We start from the raw sequence: 20804 nt of genomic DNA, 5'->3' as shown, positions 1-20804 counted from the left end.
ACTCGCTGTGGGCGCACAATTCGGACACGTAAGGCGATCCTGTGATACAGTCTCCAGTTTCACGCGTCCTTAGCGCTTCTTGAAACCGACCCGTAACCCCTTCCGCACGCGGCATGTATATCTGATGTAAATGATCGAATTAGCTATTCCCTCCCATACAGTGACGCGCGCCCCGACTATCGCTACTTTACCCTGCCGTTTTGCCCCGCGTTTAACCTGCTAACTTACCGCCTACCCCTACCCCTGCGTTACAGGCAGGGGCAATGGTAGACGGCAAACTTTCCCTCAAATCATTGCACTACACATGCGATTCCTTAAATTAACTTAAAACAATAATGCTAGATTCATATATACAAACATTTGCAGTGAGCCCCGGGCGGCAGCGGGAGCCGGCGGCGAAAGCGGCCTCCAGCAGCCCCCGCCGGCAGTGAATGAATGCACGCCTGTGTACGACCGTGCAATTTCGGCGCTCAAGGCAGTCACATGCCGTGACTTCAAGCGTTGTGACGTCACGCCTTGAGCGCCGAAATTGCACGGGCGTACACATGCGTGCATTCATTCACTGCCGGCAGGGGCTGCTGGAGGCTGTTTTCGCCTCCGGCTCCCTCCGCCTGGATGAACGCACGCCCACCCGCCTGCCGCCTGGATAAGCGCCCTCCCGCCGCCGCCTGCATAAACGCGCGCCCTCCCGCCGCCGCCTGGATGAACAGGTGCCCACCAGCCCGCCGGCTCCCGCCGCCGCCTGGATAAACGCGCACCCTCCCGCCGCCTGAATGAACGGGCGCCCACCCGCCCGCTGGCTCCCGCTGCCGCCTGGATAAACGCGCGTGGATATGGGGGATTCGGAAACTGACATCTAGGTATTTATATATATATATATATATAAAACAGCTTTTCTATACAGTAAAATGGGTTGCGCGGGCCTAACGCTTCGCAGACGCGGCTTGCATTTGCAAGCAATTTAAATAGAGTATCGAGCGGTATGTGAAGAGAACTGTGCGTGCGGGGAACGAGGGTGCGCCCGGCACTGCCACACTCTTTCTAACGTGGCATAACTGTATTGACCTGTTTGTTCCTAACAATCAGGTTTAATTTACACACCTAGTTTATTATTTTAAATTGTTACCGTACTATGATGGCACACGAGTAATTTGTAATCTATACCACCCATATTTCTCTTTATCATGCCCTTCTGTAAACCGTTGTGATGGTATTTAACTTAACGATGGTACAGAAACATTTTTAAATAAATGGAGGCTACGGCCTTACGGGATGTCCAAGACCGCAAGCTGGAATTCCATCTCAAGCGCATTTTTGAAGTCCTGGCCTTGGGTGTTCAGGCATCCATCTTCAGCAGTCTCATGCAGCGGGCAAGTCTTAGGTGGGTCCAACAATTACTCAGCACCCAAGACCTCCCGTCTGCAGAGGCAGAGCAGGCTGACAGGTTGTAAGGCGCCATAGCGTATGGGGCGGATGCCCTATAAGACTTGTTCCGGGTGCAGGTGAAGGCGATGGCTTTGGCGGTATCGGCCAGACTGCTCCTCTGGCTCCGACACTAAGTGGCTGATTCGTCTTCTAAGGCACAGCTGGGAACTCTCCCCTTTAAGGGTAAGTTGCTTTTCGGCGAAGATCTGGACCAGCTTATTAAATCCTTGGGGGAGAACAAGGTCCATAAGTTGCCTGAGTACCGCCCGAAACAGGCTAGATCCTTCTTCCCTACATGTACCCGCTTCTGGGGCCAACACCGCTATAACCCTGGAGCAAGGGGCGCCTTCCCCAGGGGAAATTCTTCTCGGACCCAGTCTTGGCCGTCGGCCCTTTCCAGATGCAGCTACCCACCGTCCTGTGCCCAAGCCCGCCTCCCAATGAGAATCCGCCGGCCCATCCCTCCGTTCCCAACTTAGGTGGTAGATTGTCCCTGTTCGTGGAGGAATGGGCCAAGATCACGTCGGACCAGTGGGTCCTCTAAACCATAGCAAAGGCTACGCTTTAGAGTTTGTTCGCGACTTGTACATGGTTTCTCCGTGCGGTCACCCAGACTCTTCTCAGGCTCCAGAGGCTGGGGGCCATCTGCCCGGTTCTGGTAGCGGAGCGCGGCACCGGTCAATACTCAATCTACTTCGTGGTCCTGAAGAAGGACGACTCCTTCCGTCCCATCCTGGATCTCAGAGGGTCAACCGGGTCCTCAAAGTGCCCCATTTCTGGATGGAAACCCTTCGGGTGGCGATAGTGGCGGTACATCCCGGAGAATTCTTGGCCTCACTCGATCTGACGGAGGCCTACCTGCATATTCCAATCCGTCCCGAACATCAGCAGTTCCTCCGGTTTCACATCTTGGGTCAGCACTTCCAGTTCAGGGCCCTGCCCTTCGGTCTCGCCACGGCACCACGCACGTTTACCAAGATGGTGGTGGTGGTGGCAGCAGCCCTGCGGAAGGACAGTGTCCTGGTCCATCCGTACTTGGACGATTGGTTAATCCGGGCCAAGTTGGAGACCCTATGCTGCCAGGCGGTGGACTGCGTTCTCGCTCTCCTCTTGTCCCTAGGTTGGATAGTCAACTTCTCCAAGAGCAATCTCCATCCGTCTCAGGTCTTGGAGTTCCTGGAGCTCGCTTCGATACCCACGTCGGCAAGGTCTTTCTACCGGACTCGAGAGCTTTCAAGTTGATGGATCAGCTCCAGGGCTGCTTCTCCATGCCTCTCCCCACGGCTTGGGATTATCTGCAGGTCTTGGGGACCATGGCTTCCACAATCGACCTGGTCCCTTGGGCGTTTGCACATATGCAACTGTTACAGAGAGCCTTGCTGGCTCATTGGCAGCCGGTATCTGAGCAGTTTCAGATGCAGCTCCCGCTTTCCGACGCTATCATCAGCGAATTACAATGGTGGCTTTCTCTCAAGCATCTTCTCTGTGGAATGTCCCTTCGGACCCCGCAGTGGATGGTATTCATGACGGATGCCAGCCTGTCCGGTTGGGGAGCGGTTTGCCAGTCTCAGACCATGCAAGGGCACTGGTCCCCAGCCCAGTCTTGCTGGCACATCAACCGCCTGGAGACCCGGGCGGTTTGTCTAACACTCAAGGACTTTCTCCCCCTACTTCGGCGACGAGCAGTCCGGGTGCTCTCGGACAATTCTACCACCGTGGCGTGCATCAATCGCCAAGGGGGGGCACCAGGAGTCGACTGGTGGCTCTCGAAGCAAGTCGCCTGCTTGCGTGGGCAGAGCGGCACCTGGACTGCCTCGCGGCCTCCCACATAGCAGGCAATGAGAACGTGCAAGCCGACTTCTTGAGTCGTCAGTGCCTGGACCCCGGCGAGTGGGAGCTGTCCGCCATGTCTCTCGTCAACAGATGGGGTCCTCCGCACCTGGACTTGATGGCAACTCTGAACAACGCCAAGGCTCCCCGGTTCTTCAGCCGCTGGCAGGAACACTGCACGGAAGGGGTGGATGTCCTAGCCCTTCCGTGGCCGAGAGACGTTCTGCTGTACATGTTCCCTCCATGGCCCCTCAATGGGAAAGTTCTCAGACAGATGGAGCTTCACAGAGTCCCAGTCATTCTTGTAGCTCCCGAGTGGCCTCGCAGACCATAGTTCGTGGATCTAGTCAACCTGGTGTCGGACGGTCCTCTTTGCCTGGCCATCTTCAACACCTTCTCAGTCAAGGTCCTGTATCTTTCGACCAGGCGGATCTCTTCTGTCTTGCAGCTTTGCTTTTGAACGGCGCAGGCTAAGGCGGAGTGGATATGCTGAGGAAGTCATCTCCACCATTTTGCGGGCCCACAAAACTTCTACTTCCCTCACCTATGTCCGGGTCTGGAAGGTTTTCGAGCTGGCCTACATGGAAGCCGGCGTTACGAGATGATCCGCCCCGGTCTCGCTCGTGCTCTCATTCCTCCAGCGAAGTCTCTCTAAGGGTCTCACCTTTGGCTCACTCCATGTTCAGGTGTCTGCCCTCTGTTCTCTCTTGGGCAGCCTCGACGGTCACGCGGTTGCGTCTCATCCAGATATAATCCGTTTTCTCATAGGGGTCAAAATTTGAAGCCGCTGCTGTGTCCTACTTGTCCCTCGTGGAGTTTGAACTTGGTCCTTCGGGCGATCTGTCAAGGCTCCCTTTGAGCCCCTTCGCCGTTCCACTCTCAAGGATTTGACGCTGAAGACGGTATTCCTGGTTTCCATTTGCTCCGCCAGACGGGTGTCTGAGCTCCAAGCGTTGTCTTGCCACGAGCCCTTCTTAAGTTTTTCGGATTCCGGGGTCTCTCTCAAGATGGTTCCGGCATTTCTTACTGAAGTTCGTGTCTCCTTTTCATGTCAATCAGTCAGTCGAGCTCCCCGCGTTCTCTCGTGCGGATATTGCAAGCCCTGGTGGGGATGACCTACGCCGTCTGGATGTGAAACGCATTCTCATGCATTATCTGGAGGTCACTAATGACTTTCAAGTGTCGGATCGTCTCTTTGTGTTATGGAGTGGCCCCAACCTCTAAGACTATGATATCTCGCTGGCTGAAGGAAGCGATATCCTCTGCTTACATATGTCAGGGACGCCCGGTCCCAGAGGGCCTCAAGGCCCATTCCTTGCGTTCACAGGCGGCTTCCTGGGCTGAAAGTCAGTCGGTCTCCCTGCAGGAGATATGCAGGGCAGCTACCTGGAAGTCTCTGCATACTTTTGCTTGACATTACTGCCTTGATGTTCAAGCGCCAGTTTTTGGTTCTTTTGGGTGGCAGGTACTTCAAGCGGGCCTGTCAAGGTCCCACCCTGTCTAGGGAAGCTTTGGTACATCCCATGGTCTGGACTGATCCGGGTACGTACAGGGAAAGGAAAATTAGTTCTTACCTGTTAATTTTCGTTCCTGTAGTACCACGGATCAGTCCAGACGCCCTTCCCTCTCTATCCTGTCCGCTCGAAGATCCTTATGCTATGTATGTCCTCATTGGAGGCACCAGAAGCATCCATGTGATGATTGTGGGCATTCATGCAAGAGTGTCCATACACAGAGTTCATTTATTCACTGTTGTTCCTAGTTCAATATTTTCAGAGTTCTCTTGTGGTTTGCTCGAGTTCTTCTGTTACTTGTTTGTTCCATGGTGTTTCTTTTCTGCTTTGACAATGGTTATACTGAAGGGCTACAGGGTAGGCTCTGTCCTCATATAGGAAACCCTTTCAGTTTTGGTCTGTCTCCACCTGCTGGAAACTAGGCTCAACCCATGGTCTGGACTGATCCGTGGTACTACAGGAACAAAAATTAACAAGTAAGAACTAATTTTCCTATAAGCAGGATTTGCAGTATTGCAACGAGAAATAAAATGAACAGACAAAATGTTCCTTGGACCCTTACTGGCCATCATTGTTTAGCTGTTACTTTTTCTGCGTTCCTCAGGATATCTTCGACCAGCTCTCACGTTCTCTGGCTCCCAGCATCCATGGACATGAGTACATTAAGAAGGCGATCCTCTGCATGCTGCTTGGAGGGGTAGAAAAGATTCTGGAGAACGGGACTCGCATACGGGGGGATATCAACGTCCTCCTGATAGGTACCGTGAGGAGAGAGACCTGGGTCGTTCCGGGAAGCTGCAGTCGCCACATGACTGTGGTTATAGCTGTGTTGGGCCATCTGAGTCTTGAACTTCTTATGGGCAGATCTTCCCTAGAAATTAGGGGCTCCCCATCACAATTGGGTTTTACTCACCTATGTTTTTTCTATCTGTTTAAAAATATCCTCTCAACTGTATTTTGTTCAGAGATAAATTCTGAACCTGGATGCATGGCCAGCACGCAGGGACGAGTCCTGCATTGTGATTCTGATTAGTGAACTTGAGACCAAGTTAGTGAGAGGATGTAAAGGCTGCCTCTCTGAAAGAAAGCTCATGGACTATAGGTCCCAGGCATGCCAGGTAAAAATTTCCCATCTTAAGCCAGGGACTACCTGTAAATCTCAGAATTACTTAACACATTTGAGAGCCGAAGCCTGAAAAAATGCGCACAAGGGACACACAATAAAAGCTTGATTTGTAACTTAAAGGAAGTCGTTACCTTTTGGAGAAGAGCTTTTTTTCTCTTCACTTAGTTTGTTGATTCTCCCCCTTTTAAACCTTTTTATATGCCCTCTGTGGCGGTAGATTACCGGCAGAAAATTGATCTTGCCTCACAGTCGGGCCGATACAGTAATCCATGCGGGAGAGCGGGTGAGCACCCAGGCCACTTTCCTGTGCGCGCAATTCAGAAAGTTAATTTATTTAAATTAGGGCCCGCAGTAAAAAGAGGCGCCAGGGGCACTAACGCATCCCTAGCGCCTCTTTTTTGACGGAAGCGGCGGCTGTCAGCGAGTTTGACAGCTGACGTGCAATTTTGCCGGCATCTGTTCTCAAACTCGCTGACAGCCACGGGTTCGGAAACCGGACGCCGGCAAAATTGAGCGTCCGGTTTTCAAGCCACGGGCCCATTTAAAATTTTTTTTTTTTTTTTAAATTTGGGGGCCTCCGACTTAACATCGCCATTATATTAAGTCAGAGGGTGCACAGAAAAGCAGTTTTACTGCTTTTCTGTGCACTTCTCTGGAGCCGGCAGAAATTAACGCCTACCTTTGGGTAGGTGCTAATTTCTTAAAGTAAAATGTGCGGCTTGGCTGCACATTTTACTTTCTGTATCGCACGGGAATGACTAATAGGGCCATCAACATGCATTTGCATGTTGCGGGCGCTATTAGTCTCGGGGGGGGGGGTTTGGAAGCGCATTTTGGATGCGCTATTTCCCCTTACTGAATAAAGGGTAAAGCTAGCGCTTCGAAAACACGCGTCCAAATGCTGGTTAACAGTGCGCTCCGCCGGAGCACACTGTACTGTATCGGCCTGAGTGAGACTGGTACTTGTTAATATCCCCCTGGTTTTTCCTCTGTGTGTGTGTGCGCCCTTAGGATTCCTGTGGCTGTACACTCGTCTGCTTCTTGTTTCAGGAGACCCATCTGTTGCAAAGTCTCAGTTGTTGCGTTACGTGCTATGCACGGCACCTCGGGCCATCCCCACCACGGGCAGAGGGTCGTCTGGGGTGGGACTTACCGCTGCCGTCACCACGGACCAGGAGACAGGTGAGTAGCAGCGCAGTGCGGACCTTCAGGCTGCTTTCGTTTAATGTGGCACATGGCTTGCTCTTTCTAGTGAGGGCACTTTGTGGCAGCAAGGGGGCTCCTGTCTCTCTGTGTCCGTGCTTGGTGGAATATTAAGACTTATGGTGGGCAAGGAGCAGCTACAGGGTTGTTCTGGTGTGTGCACAGTAGTCATGAGCCAAACAGAAGACAGCTTTTTACTCGTCTGCTGCTACATTCTGAATGAAATATAAGCCTCGTGATACTGGTTTCCACCCCTCCCCCCATATAATATAAATATTTTCTGGAGTTAGGTGATGGGGGCTGACACTTCCCAGTTTACTTGCATGTAACTTTGGGGTGGAGGGAAGGGCTTAAAGAACAATGCAAAATGTCCCTCCCCTTCTGTAATATCCGCCTGTAAAATGACCCCTAAATTCTGAACATGATTTGATCTAGTTGTTGATGGTACTGTGAATGAATGAATACAAAGTGCTGGTAGTACCGAGAGCCTACACATGCTTAATATTCAGCCAGAAGGGCGGGAGGCAGGGAGATTCCCAGTGGCACTAAGGAAAGCAGGAAAAGAGAAGGGATCTCTCTGCCACTGGCCCTTATTCTTTAATTATAAACTAAAAAGGAAGGGATCCTGCAACTGCAAGATCATTTTTTCTTCAATTTAAGAATCAGATAGGATGGAGGGCAGACGCAAATGTGCACATATTACATGTATTCTTGAAGATTGCAAAAAAAAATTTTTTTGTTTGTTAAATGAAAAAGCTGGGAGGCAAGGAGTGAAATGCTTTGGCTGCTGGTGGGGCATTGTTTTCAATATTAGAGTTATGAGGGAGGGTGGCCAAATTTAAGCCTGCCAGTGCAATGCTTAAATTTGGCCTGCAAGGTGGGTGTCAAATGCTGAAAATCGGTGCCAGCTGTTTAACTTTCTCCCCTGCCCCACCCAGAATTTAACTGGCTAAATTTAGCTGCCTAGAGGAATTTAGGGGCTAAATGTATCCAGTTAGCACTGCCAGTTTCCAGAGGTATTGTTATAATATGCTAAGTCCTTACTTAGCCATATAGACCCCTTTTAAATATTGACCTTATCTACTGCTGGTCCTCTCTTGCCAGAGATGCTGAAGGAGTGGCTTACTGGTTAGAGCAGCAGGCTGATAAGCAGGAAAGCCAAGGCTCAAATCCCACTTCTCTCACTGATGATCCTTGGGCAAGTTACCTTGCCCTCCATTACCTCAGGTACCAACTTAGATGTGAGCCCTCTGGGACAGGGACCTACCAACTCTACCTGAATTTGTTACTCGCCTTGAGCTTGGGTTTGAAAAAGACAAGTAATTTAAATCTAAATCCAGCTGTGGGTGGCCTGGGCGATCTATTCACTTCTATCTGTTTCTCAGGGGAGCGGCGCTTGGAGGCAGGAGCCATGGTGCTGGCTGACCGAGGTGTAGTCTGCATCGATGAGTTTGATAAGATGTCAGATATGGACCGCACAGCCATCCACGAGGTCATGGAGCAAGGGCGTGTCACTATAGCCAAAGCCGGAATCCATGCCAGGCTGAATGCCCGCTGCAGCGTGCTTGCAGCCGCCAATCCTGTCTATGGAAGGGTGAGTGGTGCAGGGCCCAGCACAGGCAGCTCTTGGTGTAGTCCACCATGTGGAATAGGACTGGCAGAATTTGTGTACAGCAGTAAACACCTTTGGGCATCTGATTAAGAAGATCAGCTCTTAGCATGGCAGCTGGATCTGTTCCTTCACAGCCTGTCAGGACCTGGTTTAAAATCTTTGTTGTGGAAACAGGTCCCCTAGAGAGGGGAAAAACACAGAATGTGTCAGTCCATTTGTGACATGTCTCAGCTATACAAGAACTCAAATGTTTATGGTGAAGGTCTTTGTATCGGTTCTCTTGATAGTAGCATTGACCTTGGTCATGGGCATCAGGTCCCTCTTTGTATGTGACTGCTCCTGTGTCATGCTGCTGGTTCATGTTGGGTCCATGAGGGTGTTGTTATGCCGAGGAGACCTCTGACCGTGCAAGTTCTCCATAGCCAGGTACGGTTAGCTGTGAGACACCTCTGTGAGACACCTCTTCCCCCCCCCCCCCCCCCCCTTGGAGCACAGGTCGTGGTGATGGTGGTGCACCCTAGCGTAATATGAAGTCGGTGTGCTGCTGAGACAGTCCATGTGTTAAACCAAGGTCATGTCTGCTCTGGGCTCTTCATGTGAGTGGGGCTGTTAATTATCGGTGTCCTGGTTAGGTTCAGCATGCTGGACTCTACAGCCTGTGCCAGAAATTTCCCTTCGGGAGGATCAAACTAGGCCTGGAGCAGGGCAGGGATTTCTCTATCAGATAAATTTGGTTCCTTCTCCATCTCCCCCCTCCCCCGTCTTTGAACAAAAGTGTTCTGCGGAAGGGATACATGTTGGAATGTTTCTCTGATTTTTATCATTTAAACCCGCATTGTGACGCCAGACGAAATGGTCCCGCTGCTTGTTTATGGGATGGGCAATTTTTCAGAGGCATTTATCTGAGTAAATTGGCCCGGATGAAAGTACGAACTGACTTCCCACACTGCGGGTACTTGTGGACAGGTTAAACTTGGGGCATGTTTAGATCAGGGAAGGGAAACTGCATTCAGGTCTTCATTGAATTTGTTAGTAAAGGCGCTTTTTAAAATTAATAATGGTAAACAATGAAGAATAAAACAAAAGGACCATGCCAAAGAAAAGTTGAAATGAGATTTCCTGTTTGTACCCCAGATCAGTCCAGACAAGTGGGTTTTGCATCCCTACCAGCAGATGGAGGCAGAGAACTAAAAATGTTGAGGCACTGCTACATAACCAGGAGCGCCACCTGCAGTCCCTCAGTATTTCTCCAGCAGATGGTAGGGGTTCAAACCTGCAGTTAAGAAAAAAAGAAAGAAGGGACAGAAGAAGAGAAGTTAGAAGATGCTCCCTGAGGTGTTAGGTTCCTTCGTGGGCCATCCCTTAGGTTGAGTCGGGCCTCAGATTTCATTTTCAAATGTTCTTACTTATCCAGAAGTCCAGTCCAAATGGATTGGTTTTTCTCCCTTACCAAAAGATGGAGATAGAATAAAAGCTTCACTGTACTATTGGTAATTAAGGCACTGTGCCACTTGCAGTTTCTCCAGTAGATGATAAAGGAATCCATCCTGCAGTTTGATTGTTTGTAGGAAAATTACTCCCAGGGGTATTAGGTTTTGGGCCATCTTTCTGGGTGAGTAGGAGGATCAGTGGCCCTTAAGCTTGTACCCAGTCAGCATAGAAGGTTTGATAGTCGGTGGTGCTGGCTTCCTCATTCAAAATCCTTTTTCTCCCTTTCTGCCAAGATCCCTTTTTCTGCTTTCCTAGAAAAGTTCAGTAAAGAGATTTTTTTTTTTTTAAACTTCTTAAAAGGAACTTCCTAGCGTGTAGCCAGATGGACTCAGGATCAATGGGTTATGTGCTCCCCTATCAGCAGATTTCAAAGCTGACGTCACCCTAGATACACCCCTCCAGTGACCTCAGCCCTTCAGTATTTCTCCATCTCCAGCAGATGGACGTACCTCTCCCCATGGGGATTGCTGTATTTTTTGGAAGGAGAAATTCTACATTTAAATTGGAATACCTAAAGGTCCCTCCTCCAGTTGAGAATTCCTGAGGCAATTTCTGAGATCCCTCAAAGATGTGCCTTGGTCCGGTAGCCAGATCCCCGTGTGGAATTTGCTGCTTCAGCAGCTGAAAGGCAGCAGGCGCAGGAAGTCGAGTGTGGCAATGATGATCAAAGCCAGCTGTGTACTCAGCCAGTAAGCACTGAGCCCAGGTAAGTGAAAAAAGAAAGAAGAAGATTTACCTCCCGATTCAGAAACATTTGGAGGAGTTTCGGTAAGACTTCCTCCGGTCTCCTTGCTTGGTGTGCTGTACCGACATCGTTCCCAATCCCATTAGGGTAAGGGGAAGTGGGCTTCCAAGCGGGTTGAATGGCCCTCCGGTGGGCTAGGCTCCGCTTTAGGCTTGGTCGGCACACTGCGTGGTAGGCTGCGGTGGCACCATCTTGTGCACTTCTTTGTGCGTGCCATATTGCCCTCCATAGAACGCCGGTATGCGCAGTGTATTGGTTCTGCGTACTCATTGTGTGCATAACGTCACACGCGTACATACGTGCACAGCCTACTAAGCGCAGAATACAGGTACTGCTAGGCGCACGGGTGGTGTGTGCACCTCGCCGTTTCTCTAAGCGAACATCTATCCTAGTGGAGGGAAGAGCGGTCTTAAAGGATGCACACAATAGATGAATGGAGTCCATCCTTAAACAGGCCTTTGAACACAGTAGCAATGACCTTACAGATTGCTTCTTGTAGTGTCCTGGTAGCTTGTTCGTGCCTATTCCTCTCTCAGGAGGTGTATGACTTGGTAAATTCCAGAGCGGTTGTGGAACCTGCCCACCGCCTTTTTAGCTGATGTGGGCTCGGATCTAGTCTGAACTTCGGCCAGAGGAGTGGCCTCAGTGGTGGTGGCTGCGGAATTGATCAGCAGAGGCAAATACCAAGGCAAATCTTACAAAGATGCCCTTTTAAAGGATCACTCCTTTTCGGAAGTGAATTGGAAAAGCTAGCTAGTAAATGGGGTGAATCTCCAATTCCCTGTATGTATCCGGATCAGTGCGGGAACAGAAGCCATTTTGTCTTTATTTCGCGTGGTGACGCAAGCAGCGATGGGGGGAGGGGAATCTCCTCCTCTTTCCCCACAGCATACTGCCCCCGAGGAGGGTGGCTCAGGCGATGCAAATGTTGGGGTGGCGGAGGAGAGCCCCAAGAGGGCCTCAGACTCCTCATCATCCTTTTCCTAAGATTTCATCCTGCTGCATAGAGCTTTCAAGGCCAGAAGGGTTAGCTAGGAAGCACTCAGGGGGCAGCGGTCGCTCCTGCGCAGTTCCGTCTTCGGGAAAATTGGGAACTCAGCCTGTTAAGTGAACAAGATCTTCGGAAGGCACGGGGGCTCCAAAACCTAAGCTCCTCCTCAGAACCAGCTCCTCCTGTCCATGGCAGGATTCTTCCTCTGAGGCCTCTGAGCTGGAGGATCTAGAGCCAGGGGCACGGCCTCCTCAGGGCGCAGCTGTAGAGGAGGTCCAGAGTCTTTCTTCCAATCCCGGCTCCCACGTGGTGGAAGGTGTTGATCCTAAGGTGGTCCGTCTCTTTCGGAAGGACAGCTTGGCCTTCTTACCCTATATAGTTTTGGTTTGGGGTCTGAGTATGGCTTTCAGGAACTTCTTGGTGAAGGGGTGTCAGGCCTCCTTTCTGGTTCACTGATGTTTGTTTTCTTCCTCCTACTCGTTTTGGAGAAGCTGGTTTAGCTTTGTTACAGGATTACTGAAAGACTGCAGGTGGCACAGTGCCTTAAGTTACCAGTAGTGAAGCTTTTATTCTCTGCAACTGCTGATAGGGGTGAAAAAACCCCATCCTTCTGGACTGGTTAAGTTAGGACTCAAAGAAAGAAAATTAGCATGTTTGACTGACAACACAAATAGCAGGTGCAAATGTACACACATGATATAGATGGGTACTTTTAAGGCTGTGTATTTTCATAGGAAATTAGTTGGGTAGTTTCCCTTTTTAAAATGAGCTGCCAGGTAAGCACATACAAAAGTCCACGCGGACATTTAGTTAGCCGCCCTACTCAGAATTATTTCTAACGCTCCAGCAGTTAAGCTGCTGCTAATATTTCCAAACTGATATTGATCCATTCTTCAGTTGCCACCTGAAGGCCTCTGCTGTGGGAATTCCCATCACAGTACACTTTCCTAGCTGTAAATGCTTCTTTCCTGCAGATTTGCAGTCTCATCTGGGGAAGGAACCACTGTGGTCTCACAAGCTCATCACCTACATTTTCTCTCTAATTCTTATCTTGGACCAATAAGATTTCACCACCAGGGGGCACTCCAGTTTTCTGCAGGTTCAGCGTGACTACTGGAACTGTGCATTAATCTCTCTTGCCAAACGAGTACATTTTATTTGGTAGTAACAAGTCAAAGACAAGGCTGTTGCTCCAGGTTAATGCCCTGAGTGTGGTTGAATAATTTGTTCTAGTCCAAGCCGGGTTGGTTCAGTATTGGCATGTCTGTACCTCGGCACTCCTTGGTGGTGGTAACAGTAGGAGTGGCTAAGCAGGAGGAGGAGTTAGAAGCTTTAATCACTAGTGTCTTTGGATTGAAATGAGTCAGAACAGTAAAGGGGGATCTTAATGTTTTTCCTAATACAGATGCAAGCAGAAATTATTTTAGAGAAATAAAAGCAAAATGTTAGCTAATAGTGGTGTCATGACCTTTGGTGCTGAGTGATGTATTTAATTTTTTTTGTGACTCCTCTCCTCCCAGTATGACCAGTATAAGACTCCCATGGAGAACATTGGGTTGCAGGACTCCTTGCTGTCTCGCTTTGACCTGCTCTTCATCGTGCTGGATCAGATGGACCCAGAGCAAGACCGGGAGATCTCTGACCACGTCTTGCGGATGCACCGATTCCGTGCTGCTGGGGAGCAGGATGGCGATGGTGAGCTCATTCCTCTTCACCCCTCCCCCACCCTTTATTGGTTGGTGAAGTCTCTTATGCTGACCTGTTGCTTCCTCACCTCTCTTCTTCATCATATGCATTACGGCAATCACATTACCCTCCATTCCAGACATATTGGTATTTTGGGTCCTGGCCTACATTGTCATGAAAAGCCTGTCTAGCTACAGACAGTTGGTAGCCCTGGGGATTGTGGGAACTAGGGAAAAGGCGGGAGTAGGAGGCTTGTTTTCTGCGCAAAAGCAGGAATAGATTTCCTAGAAGCCCTCTTTCTTTGTAATTTTTCTGAACTCATTCAGCAAGGTAATGTTCAAATAGTAACAGGTTGCCAGGTGATAGTTTAGTTTAAAAAGAAAAGTCTATAAAAATAATTTCTTGTAAGTAAAAATGTCATGAGTGACTCTTCTGTAACATAGGTTTAGGCTCTGCGAAGCAGTCGTGGAATAAGCCCTTTCAAGGCCACCGGCTTGGCAGAAGCAGGATGCCCCAAGGAAAGGTAGCAGCAAAATCTTCCCAATGAGGCAATGCCGGTCCACTCCTATGTTCCGTTAATAGGAGACCGGTTGGCTCTTTTTTACGAGGAGTGGGCCAAAATTACTTCCGACCAGTGGGTCTTAGACATTGTAAGCCACGACTACGCTTTAGAATTTGCTCGGCCTCTCAGAGATCGTTTCCTCGCCTCCCTGTGCTCTTATGAACTGAAGAAGCTGGTGGTGCAAGCCACCGTACATTGCCTCTATGATCTGGGGACCGTTGTGCCGGTGCCACTGGCAGTGCGAAGGACAGGCAAGTATTCAATCTACTTCATAGTGCCAAAAAAGGAGGGCACGTTCCGGCTCATTCTCAACTTGAAGGTAAACAAGGTACTCTGGGTCCCGCGTTTTCCCATGGAAGACCTTGCGGTCAGTAATTGCAGTGGTTAACAAGGGAGGGTACCTGGCGTCCTTGGACTTGACAGAGGCTTACTTGCACATAGGAATTTGGCTCGACCACCAAAGGTTCCTGAGGTTCATGATCCTAGGGGAACATTATCAGTTTTGCGCCCTACCCTTCGGCCTCGTAACTGTGCCCAGGACTTTCACCAAGGTGACGGTGGCGCAGCAGCTCTCCAGATGGAGGGAATGCTGGTGCACCCTTATCTGAACAACTGGCTAATTCGAGCAGAGACTCTCTGTCAGGAGGCGGTCGATCGTGTCCTACGTCTCCTGCGATCTTTGGGGTGGATAGTCAATTGGCCCAAGAGTCACCTTGTCCCCTCCTAGACCCTGGAGTTCTTAGCAGCTGTGTTCGACATGCGGTTGGGCAAGGTGTCCCTCACCGTGGAGCGGATTCAGAAGTTGCAATCTCAGGTTCGCTCGTTGCTGACAGTCTGTATACCCAGGGTCTGGGATTACCTGCAAGTCCTTGGATCAATGACTTCCACCCTGGAACTAGTTCAACAGGTCTTTGTGCATATGATACCTCGTCAATCAGCTTTGCTTTCCGGATGAGATCCACTCTCCAAGCGCAGGTCCAGCTACTGCTCCCTCTTACAGAGTCTGCACGGGTGGCTCCTCCCAGACAAGCTTCACCGGGGGATGGACCTGGACGTCCCCTCTTGGACAGTGGTAACGACGGATGCGAGCATTTCCTTTTTTTTTTTTAAATTTATGCATTTTCACATTACAAATAAGGATTTAAACTCATGAATACAGAGTATTCTTATCAAGGTAAATAGTAAACATTTAAGGTTGTCTTAGTATTCATAGTTAATTGAAAAAGGTAGTAGTAATATTATCACATGAAGAGTACGTAAAGGAGCACATCAAGAAAAAATAGTAGATTGAACCCTACTATATGAACAATTGAAATACTTGAGACTACCAACAGACATTATTTCTTTTAAGCCACAAGATCTACTGCCGCATTTTCTTGGGGTCTAGAATCTAAAAATATTCGTAACTGTGAAACCTCAAAAAATACATTTTTCTGTTGTATTTCCATCTCACATTTGCAGGGGAATTTCAACAGCATTTTCCCTCCTTTTCTTTCTACCTCTGCTCTTAAATCTAGGAATTTTCTTCTTCTATCCTGAGTTTGTTTGGATAAATCTGGATAAATCCAAATTCTACAACCATGAAATAAATTCATTCTATTCCTCATATATGATCTAAACACATTATCTCTGTCTATAGCAAAAGAAAATGATACATGTAATACAGACCTAGTAGATATAACTGTGTCTATAGTTGACTATCACTCCTGTTAGGAATTAGGATTCTGCTGTAATACTAATCCTTTCGGGTCAACATAATACATTTTAGAAGTGGTAGGAATAGCTTGTTGTGGGATTTTCAAAATTTCCAACAAGTATTCTTTAAACATATCATAAGGGGAGATTAGATTATGTTTTGGGAAATGTAATATTCTTAAATTCAAATATTGAAACGAATTTTCCAAAATTTCCAGCTTTTTATCATAAACTATTTCTGCTCTAGCAAACTTTTGCTGCCACACTTCTAAATTTTCAAACCTCTTCTCTACACGTTCAGATTGTAAATTAAATTTAGACATCTCTGATTCTATTTTATTGAACCGCAGATTAGAGTCCGTAGTTATCTTCGTCAAATTTAAAACAGCGACTTCTAATGCTTTGATGGCATCCCATAGAATTTCCATTGTTATTGAGGATGGTTTTTCCAAATGTAAAGATAATTTCACTGATGTTCCAGAGTCTAGCTCGCCAAATGCGGCAGATGCTCCTTCCCCTTGCCGCTGATTATCAGACTATAATCTTAAAAAAATCTGTGGAAATCTGTAGTGGAGGAGGAGGAGTACTTGGGGCACAGGGACTTAAAAGTTGTTTCTGCCAGGGAGGCAGGTATTTGCTCCATATCACTGCCTCCAGCGGCCCGTTCCACCGGTTCTATACCCATTGCAGGGGCAAAGAAAGCTGGAATCAGAGGTTGGGAGGCATTCAGTACAGGGGACGACGTGGACATCTCCCTGATTCTTGCCTTACACTTGGTATGAGGCATTAATATGGAGGAAATTAATAAAAAGTTTACCTCGGATGTACGTTCCTTTGACCCAACTTCTCAGATATAATATTTTTCTTCATGCAATGGAGGCGGGTGGAGGAATCGAAATTAATTTTAGTTACTCACTTTTTAGGAATTTATATCCTTCTCTTGTTTTGTGGCTTCCTGCGGGACTAAGCCGCGCGCCCCTTTGGTGCACGTGGCTTCAGCGCTGGCGTTGATCTTTATGCGCTTCGTTGGTCCCTCCTCCTGACGTCAGGTACCCGGAAGTGTCTCACAGCTATTCTCTCGGTGCAAAATCACCTGAAAATTTCTCAGTCCACTACGTTCAAGGAAAGTGAGTTCAGGAAATGTAGGTACTCAAATAATTCGCAAGCAGTCTTTCCTCCACCTCCACCTCGCGAGCATTTCCAGTTGGGGTGCGGTCTGTTAGGACAGATCGGTGCAGGGCCATTGGTCCGTGGTGGAGACCTCATGGTCCATCAACCGGTGGGAGACCAGAGCCGTGCACCTTGTTCTTCAGGCTCTTCTCCCCTTGGTGCAAGGGAGATCAGTACGGATTCTGTGTGACAATGCGACGGCAGTGGCTTACATAAATCGCCAAGGGGGCACCAAGAGCTGACTAGTCGCCCTGGAAGTCCAGGAGCTAATCCACTGGGCAGAACTACATCTAGAGAGGATCGCAGCTTCACACATCGCAGGCAAGGAGAACGTTCAGGTGGACTTCCTGAGCCATCACCAGCTGGATCCCAGAGAGAGGGAGCTGTCGGAGGCAGCTTTCCTACTCATCTGCCGCAGGTGGGCCACACAGTGCATGGATCTCATGGCGACATTCCACAACACCAAGGCTCTGAGATTCTTCAGCTGACGTCGGGAGCCAGGAGCAGAAGGGGTGGACATCCTAGTTCTCCCTTGGCTGTCGGATGTGCTCCTGTACATTTTTCCTTCATGGCCCTTGATCGGCAAGGTATTAAACCACATAGAGCTTCATCCAAGCATTGTAATTCTGGTGGCTCCGGAGTGGCTGAGACGGCCCTGGTTCGCGGATCTTGTCAACCTGGTGGCAGACGGGCCCTTGCGGTTTTACCGGATGCCACAGCTACAGTGTCAGGGCCCCGTTTGTTTAGAAAGGGCGGATCGCTTTTTTCCTAGCAGCCTAGCTTTTGAGAGGGAACGTTTGAAGAATAAGGGATATTCGGATGCAGTTGTAACCACTCTCTTGCAGCCCAGGAAGACCTCCTCTTCCTTGGCATATGTCAGGGCGTGGTGCACGGAGCGCAAAGTGGTGCCTATCAAGGCCACGGTGGCGGATGTTTTGGCCTTTTTACAGGAAAGGTTTGTCCTTTTAATTCTCTGAGGGTTCAGGTGGCGGCCCTTTGCTGTCTGCTGTAAAGCTTAGCAGCAAGGTGTGGGGGGTTGCCCTGTTGGCACATCTGGACGTGGTGCATTTTCTTCAGGGGGTAAAGCATTTGCGTCCTCCGGTCCAGAATCCCTTTCCCTCGTGGATCCTTAATGTGATCCTGAAGGCAATGTGTGCTCCCCTGTTTGTACCGCGGACGCAGACAATGTTAAAGGACCTTACTTTGAAAGTGATTTTCTTGGTGGCTATCTCTTCTGCTAGGAGGGGATTGGAGCTCCAAGCCTTGTCGTGTAGGGGAAACCTTCTTGCTGATCACAAATTCAGGAGAGTCCTTGAGAACAGTTCCCTCCTTTCTTCCTAAGGTGGTGTCATCTTTTCATCTGAATCAGTCGGTGGAGCTCCCTTCCCGGATTTGAATTCTTCCTCTCCTCTTGCTAAGGATTTACGGAAATTGGACGTCAGGCGGGCTCTGTTGCGTACTTAGGGGTGACTAATAGTTTCCGCCTCTCAGATCATCTTTTTGTCTTGTGGAGCGGCCCCAGGAGGGGGCACAAGACCTCTAGGGCCACCATTGTGCGCTTGTTGAAGGAAGCTATTAGCTCTGCCTACATTGTTCAGGCCGTCTGGTCCCGGTCGGTCTTCGGGCACATTCTGCCCATTCACAAGCAGCCTCTTGGGCCGAGTGTCAGCAGGTTTCACCCCAGGAGATTTGTAGAGCTGTGACGTGGAAATCTTTGCACGCATTCACGAGACATTACTATTTGGATGTCCAGGCCCCAGATTCTGAGGGTTTTGGGGGAAATGTGCTTCGAGTGGGACTCTCAGGGTCCCATCCCATGTAGGGAGGCTGGATACATCCCAACAATCTGGACTGATCCTGGTACGTACAAGGAAAGAAAAACTGGTTCTTACCTGCTAATTTTCGTTACTGCTGTACCACGGATCAATTCAGAGGCCCGCCCAATTCAGACTAGAGTGTTTGGAGAGTCCCTTGAACAGTTCTTCTTTACCAGGAGGATATACTCAGGTCAAGTCCTGCGCAGGATGAGTGTGTGGGCATGATTTTTATTATTATTATTATTATTTTTTTTTTTTTTAAGGTTCCTTATCCCTCTGCTCAGGGGAAAAAACAGTTTCTCATAATTGTTGATGTTCATTGTCTTTTTAATGAGTTCCTTCTTATATGGCTTGGGTACAGTTCAATAAGGACAGACTGCAGGTGGCACCTCAGGGTATAGGGCAGTGTCAGTCAAAAACTTCTCTGACTCCATCTGCTGGACGGGAGGCAAAACCCAAGAGTCTGGACTGATCCGTGGTACTAAAGAATGAAAATTAGCAGGTAAGAACCAATTTTCCTGTCTTCCTCCGTGTAGCTGGATTTGGGGTTATTTAAAATCCTGGATAGAATGTTTGAGGATTTTTTAAGACTTGGTTATGTTGCTGCTGTTTAGTCCACATGATTTTGGCCTGAGTTGAAGTAGTTATTCCATAAGGAGTTCCAATCCTGCTCACCTGCTAATGTATGACCAAGTCACTCTCCCCTGTTCATTCTCCTAACAGGCCGATACAGTAGAGTGCGCGCCGGCGGAGCGCACTGTTAACCCGTGGTTGGACGCGTGTTTTCGACGCGTTAGCTTTACCCCTTATTCAGTAAGGGGTAATAGCGCATCGAAAACGCGCGTCCAACCTCCCAAAACTAATAGCGCCCGCAACATGCAAATGCATGTTGATGGCCCTATTAGTTATTCCCGTGCGATTCAGTAAGTAAAATGTGCAGCCAAGCCGCAAACTTTACTTTCAGGAATTAGTGCCTACCCAAATGTAGGCGTTAATTTCTCTTGGCACCGGGAAAGTGTACAGAAAAGCTGTAAAACCTGCTTTTCTGTACACCCTCCGACTTAATATCATGGCGATATTAAGTCAGAGATCCCAAAAGTAAAAAAATAATTAAAAATTAAAAAATGTAAAATTAGCCCGCAGCTCGTGTGTTGAAAACTGGATGCTCAATTTTGCCGGCGTCCGGTTTCCGAACCCGTGGCTGTCAGTGGGTCCGAGAATTGACGCCAGCAAAATTGAGCGTCTGCTGTCAAACCCGCTGACAGCCGCCGCTCCTGTCAAAAAGGAGGCGCTAGGGACGTGCCTCCTTTTTGACAGGAGCGTGTCCCTAGCGGGCCCTAATTAACATATTTTTATTTACTGGATTGCGCACACAGGACACTGGCATGTGCGCGCGCCGGGAGAGCAGGCGCTCTCCCGCGTTTCTTTCTGTATGTGGGAATCATTTTACTGTCTTCCCTATCCTTTTTCTGCTCTGTCTTTAAAAATTGGACACCAAAATTTAGCCACAATTTCTGCAGTGGAGGTAGTAGCATGTCTGTTTTCGCCCTTTCACTATTTAAGTATTTTATTCTGTTTGGTTGAAAGAAGCCATGTATTATCCTTTCTTGAGATGCATGTATGTGTTTAACTGTTCAGCTTGTTATGCAGCCCTGCTGACAGCACTCTTTTAGCTCACTATAGACTGGACAGAGGATGGCTGAACTCTTGCCTAGGGCCGTCCTGGAAGTTTGGCATTTGTGAATCTAGTGCTGAAGGCCTCACGACTGTAGCCATTCTTATGCAGCCTGCTCTCTTTGCAGCCATGCCTCTGGGCAGCGCAGTGGAGGTTCTGGCCACAGATGACCCCAACGTGATACAAGAGGAACAGCAGGAGCTGCAGGTGTATGAGAAGCACGACAACCTCCTGCACGGAGCCAAGCGGCGCAAGTATGTTT

At 48.9% G+C, this 20804-nt stretch overlaps 1 protein-coding gene across 1 annotated transcript in view; it reads left to right on the top strand.

Annotated features, from left to right (window-relative positions):
• Window positions 1-20804, top strand: part of LOC115088139 (DNA replication licensing factor MCM3-like) — an 86937-nt gene that overhangs the window by 38330 nt on the left and 27803 nt on the right. The window contains exons 7-11 of the mRNA XM_029596116.1: window positions 5374-5527; window positions 6946-7077; window positions 8484-8692; window positions 13458-13632; window positions 20670-20796. Coding sequence (XP_029451976.1) covers window positions 5374-5527; window positions 6946-7077; window positions 8484-8692; window positions 13458-13632; window positions 20670-20796 — 797 coding nt within the window. The remainder of the gene's footprint in view (window positions 1-5373; window positions 5528-6945; window positions 7078-8483; window positions 8693-13457; window positions 13633-20669; window positions 20797-20804) is intronic.

This window comes from Rhinatrema bivittatum, chromosome 3 (assembly GCF_901001135.1).
Source record: "Rhinatrema bivittatum chromosome 3, aRhiBiv1.1, whole genome shotgun sequence".
Lineage (NCBI taxonomy): Eukaryota > Metazoa > Chordata > Amphibia > Gymnophiona > Rhinatrematidae > Rhinatrema > Rhinatrema bivittatum.
This window is presented reverse-complemented; position numbering and strand designations above follow the sequence as displayed.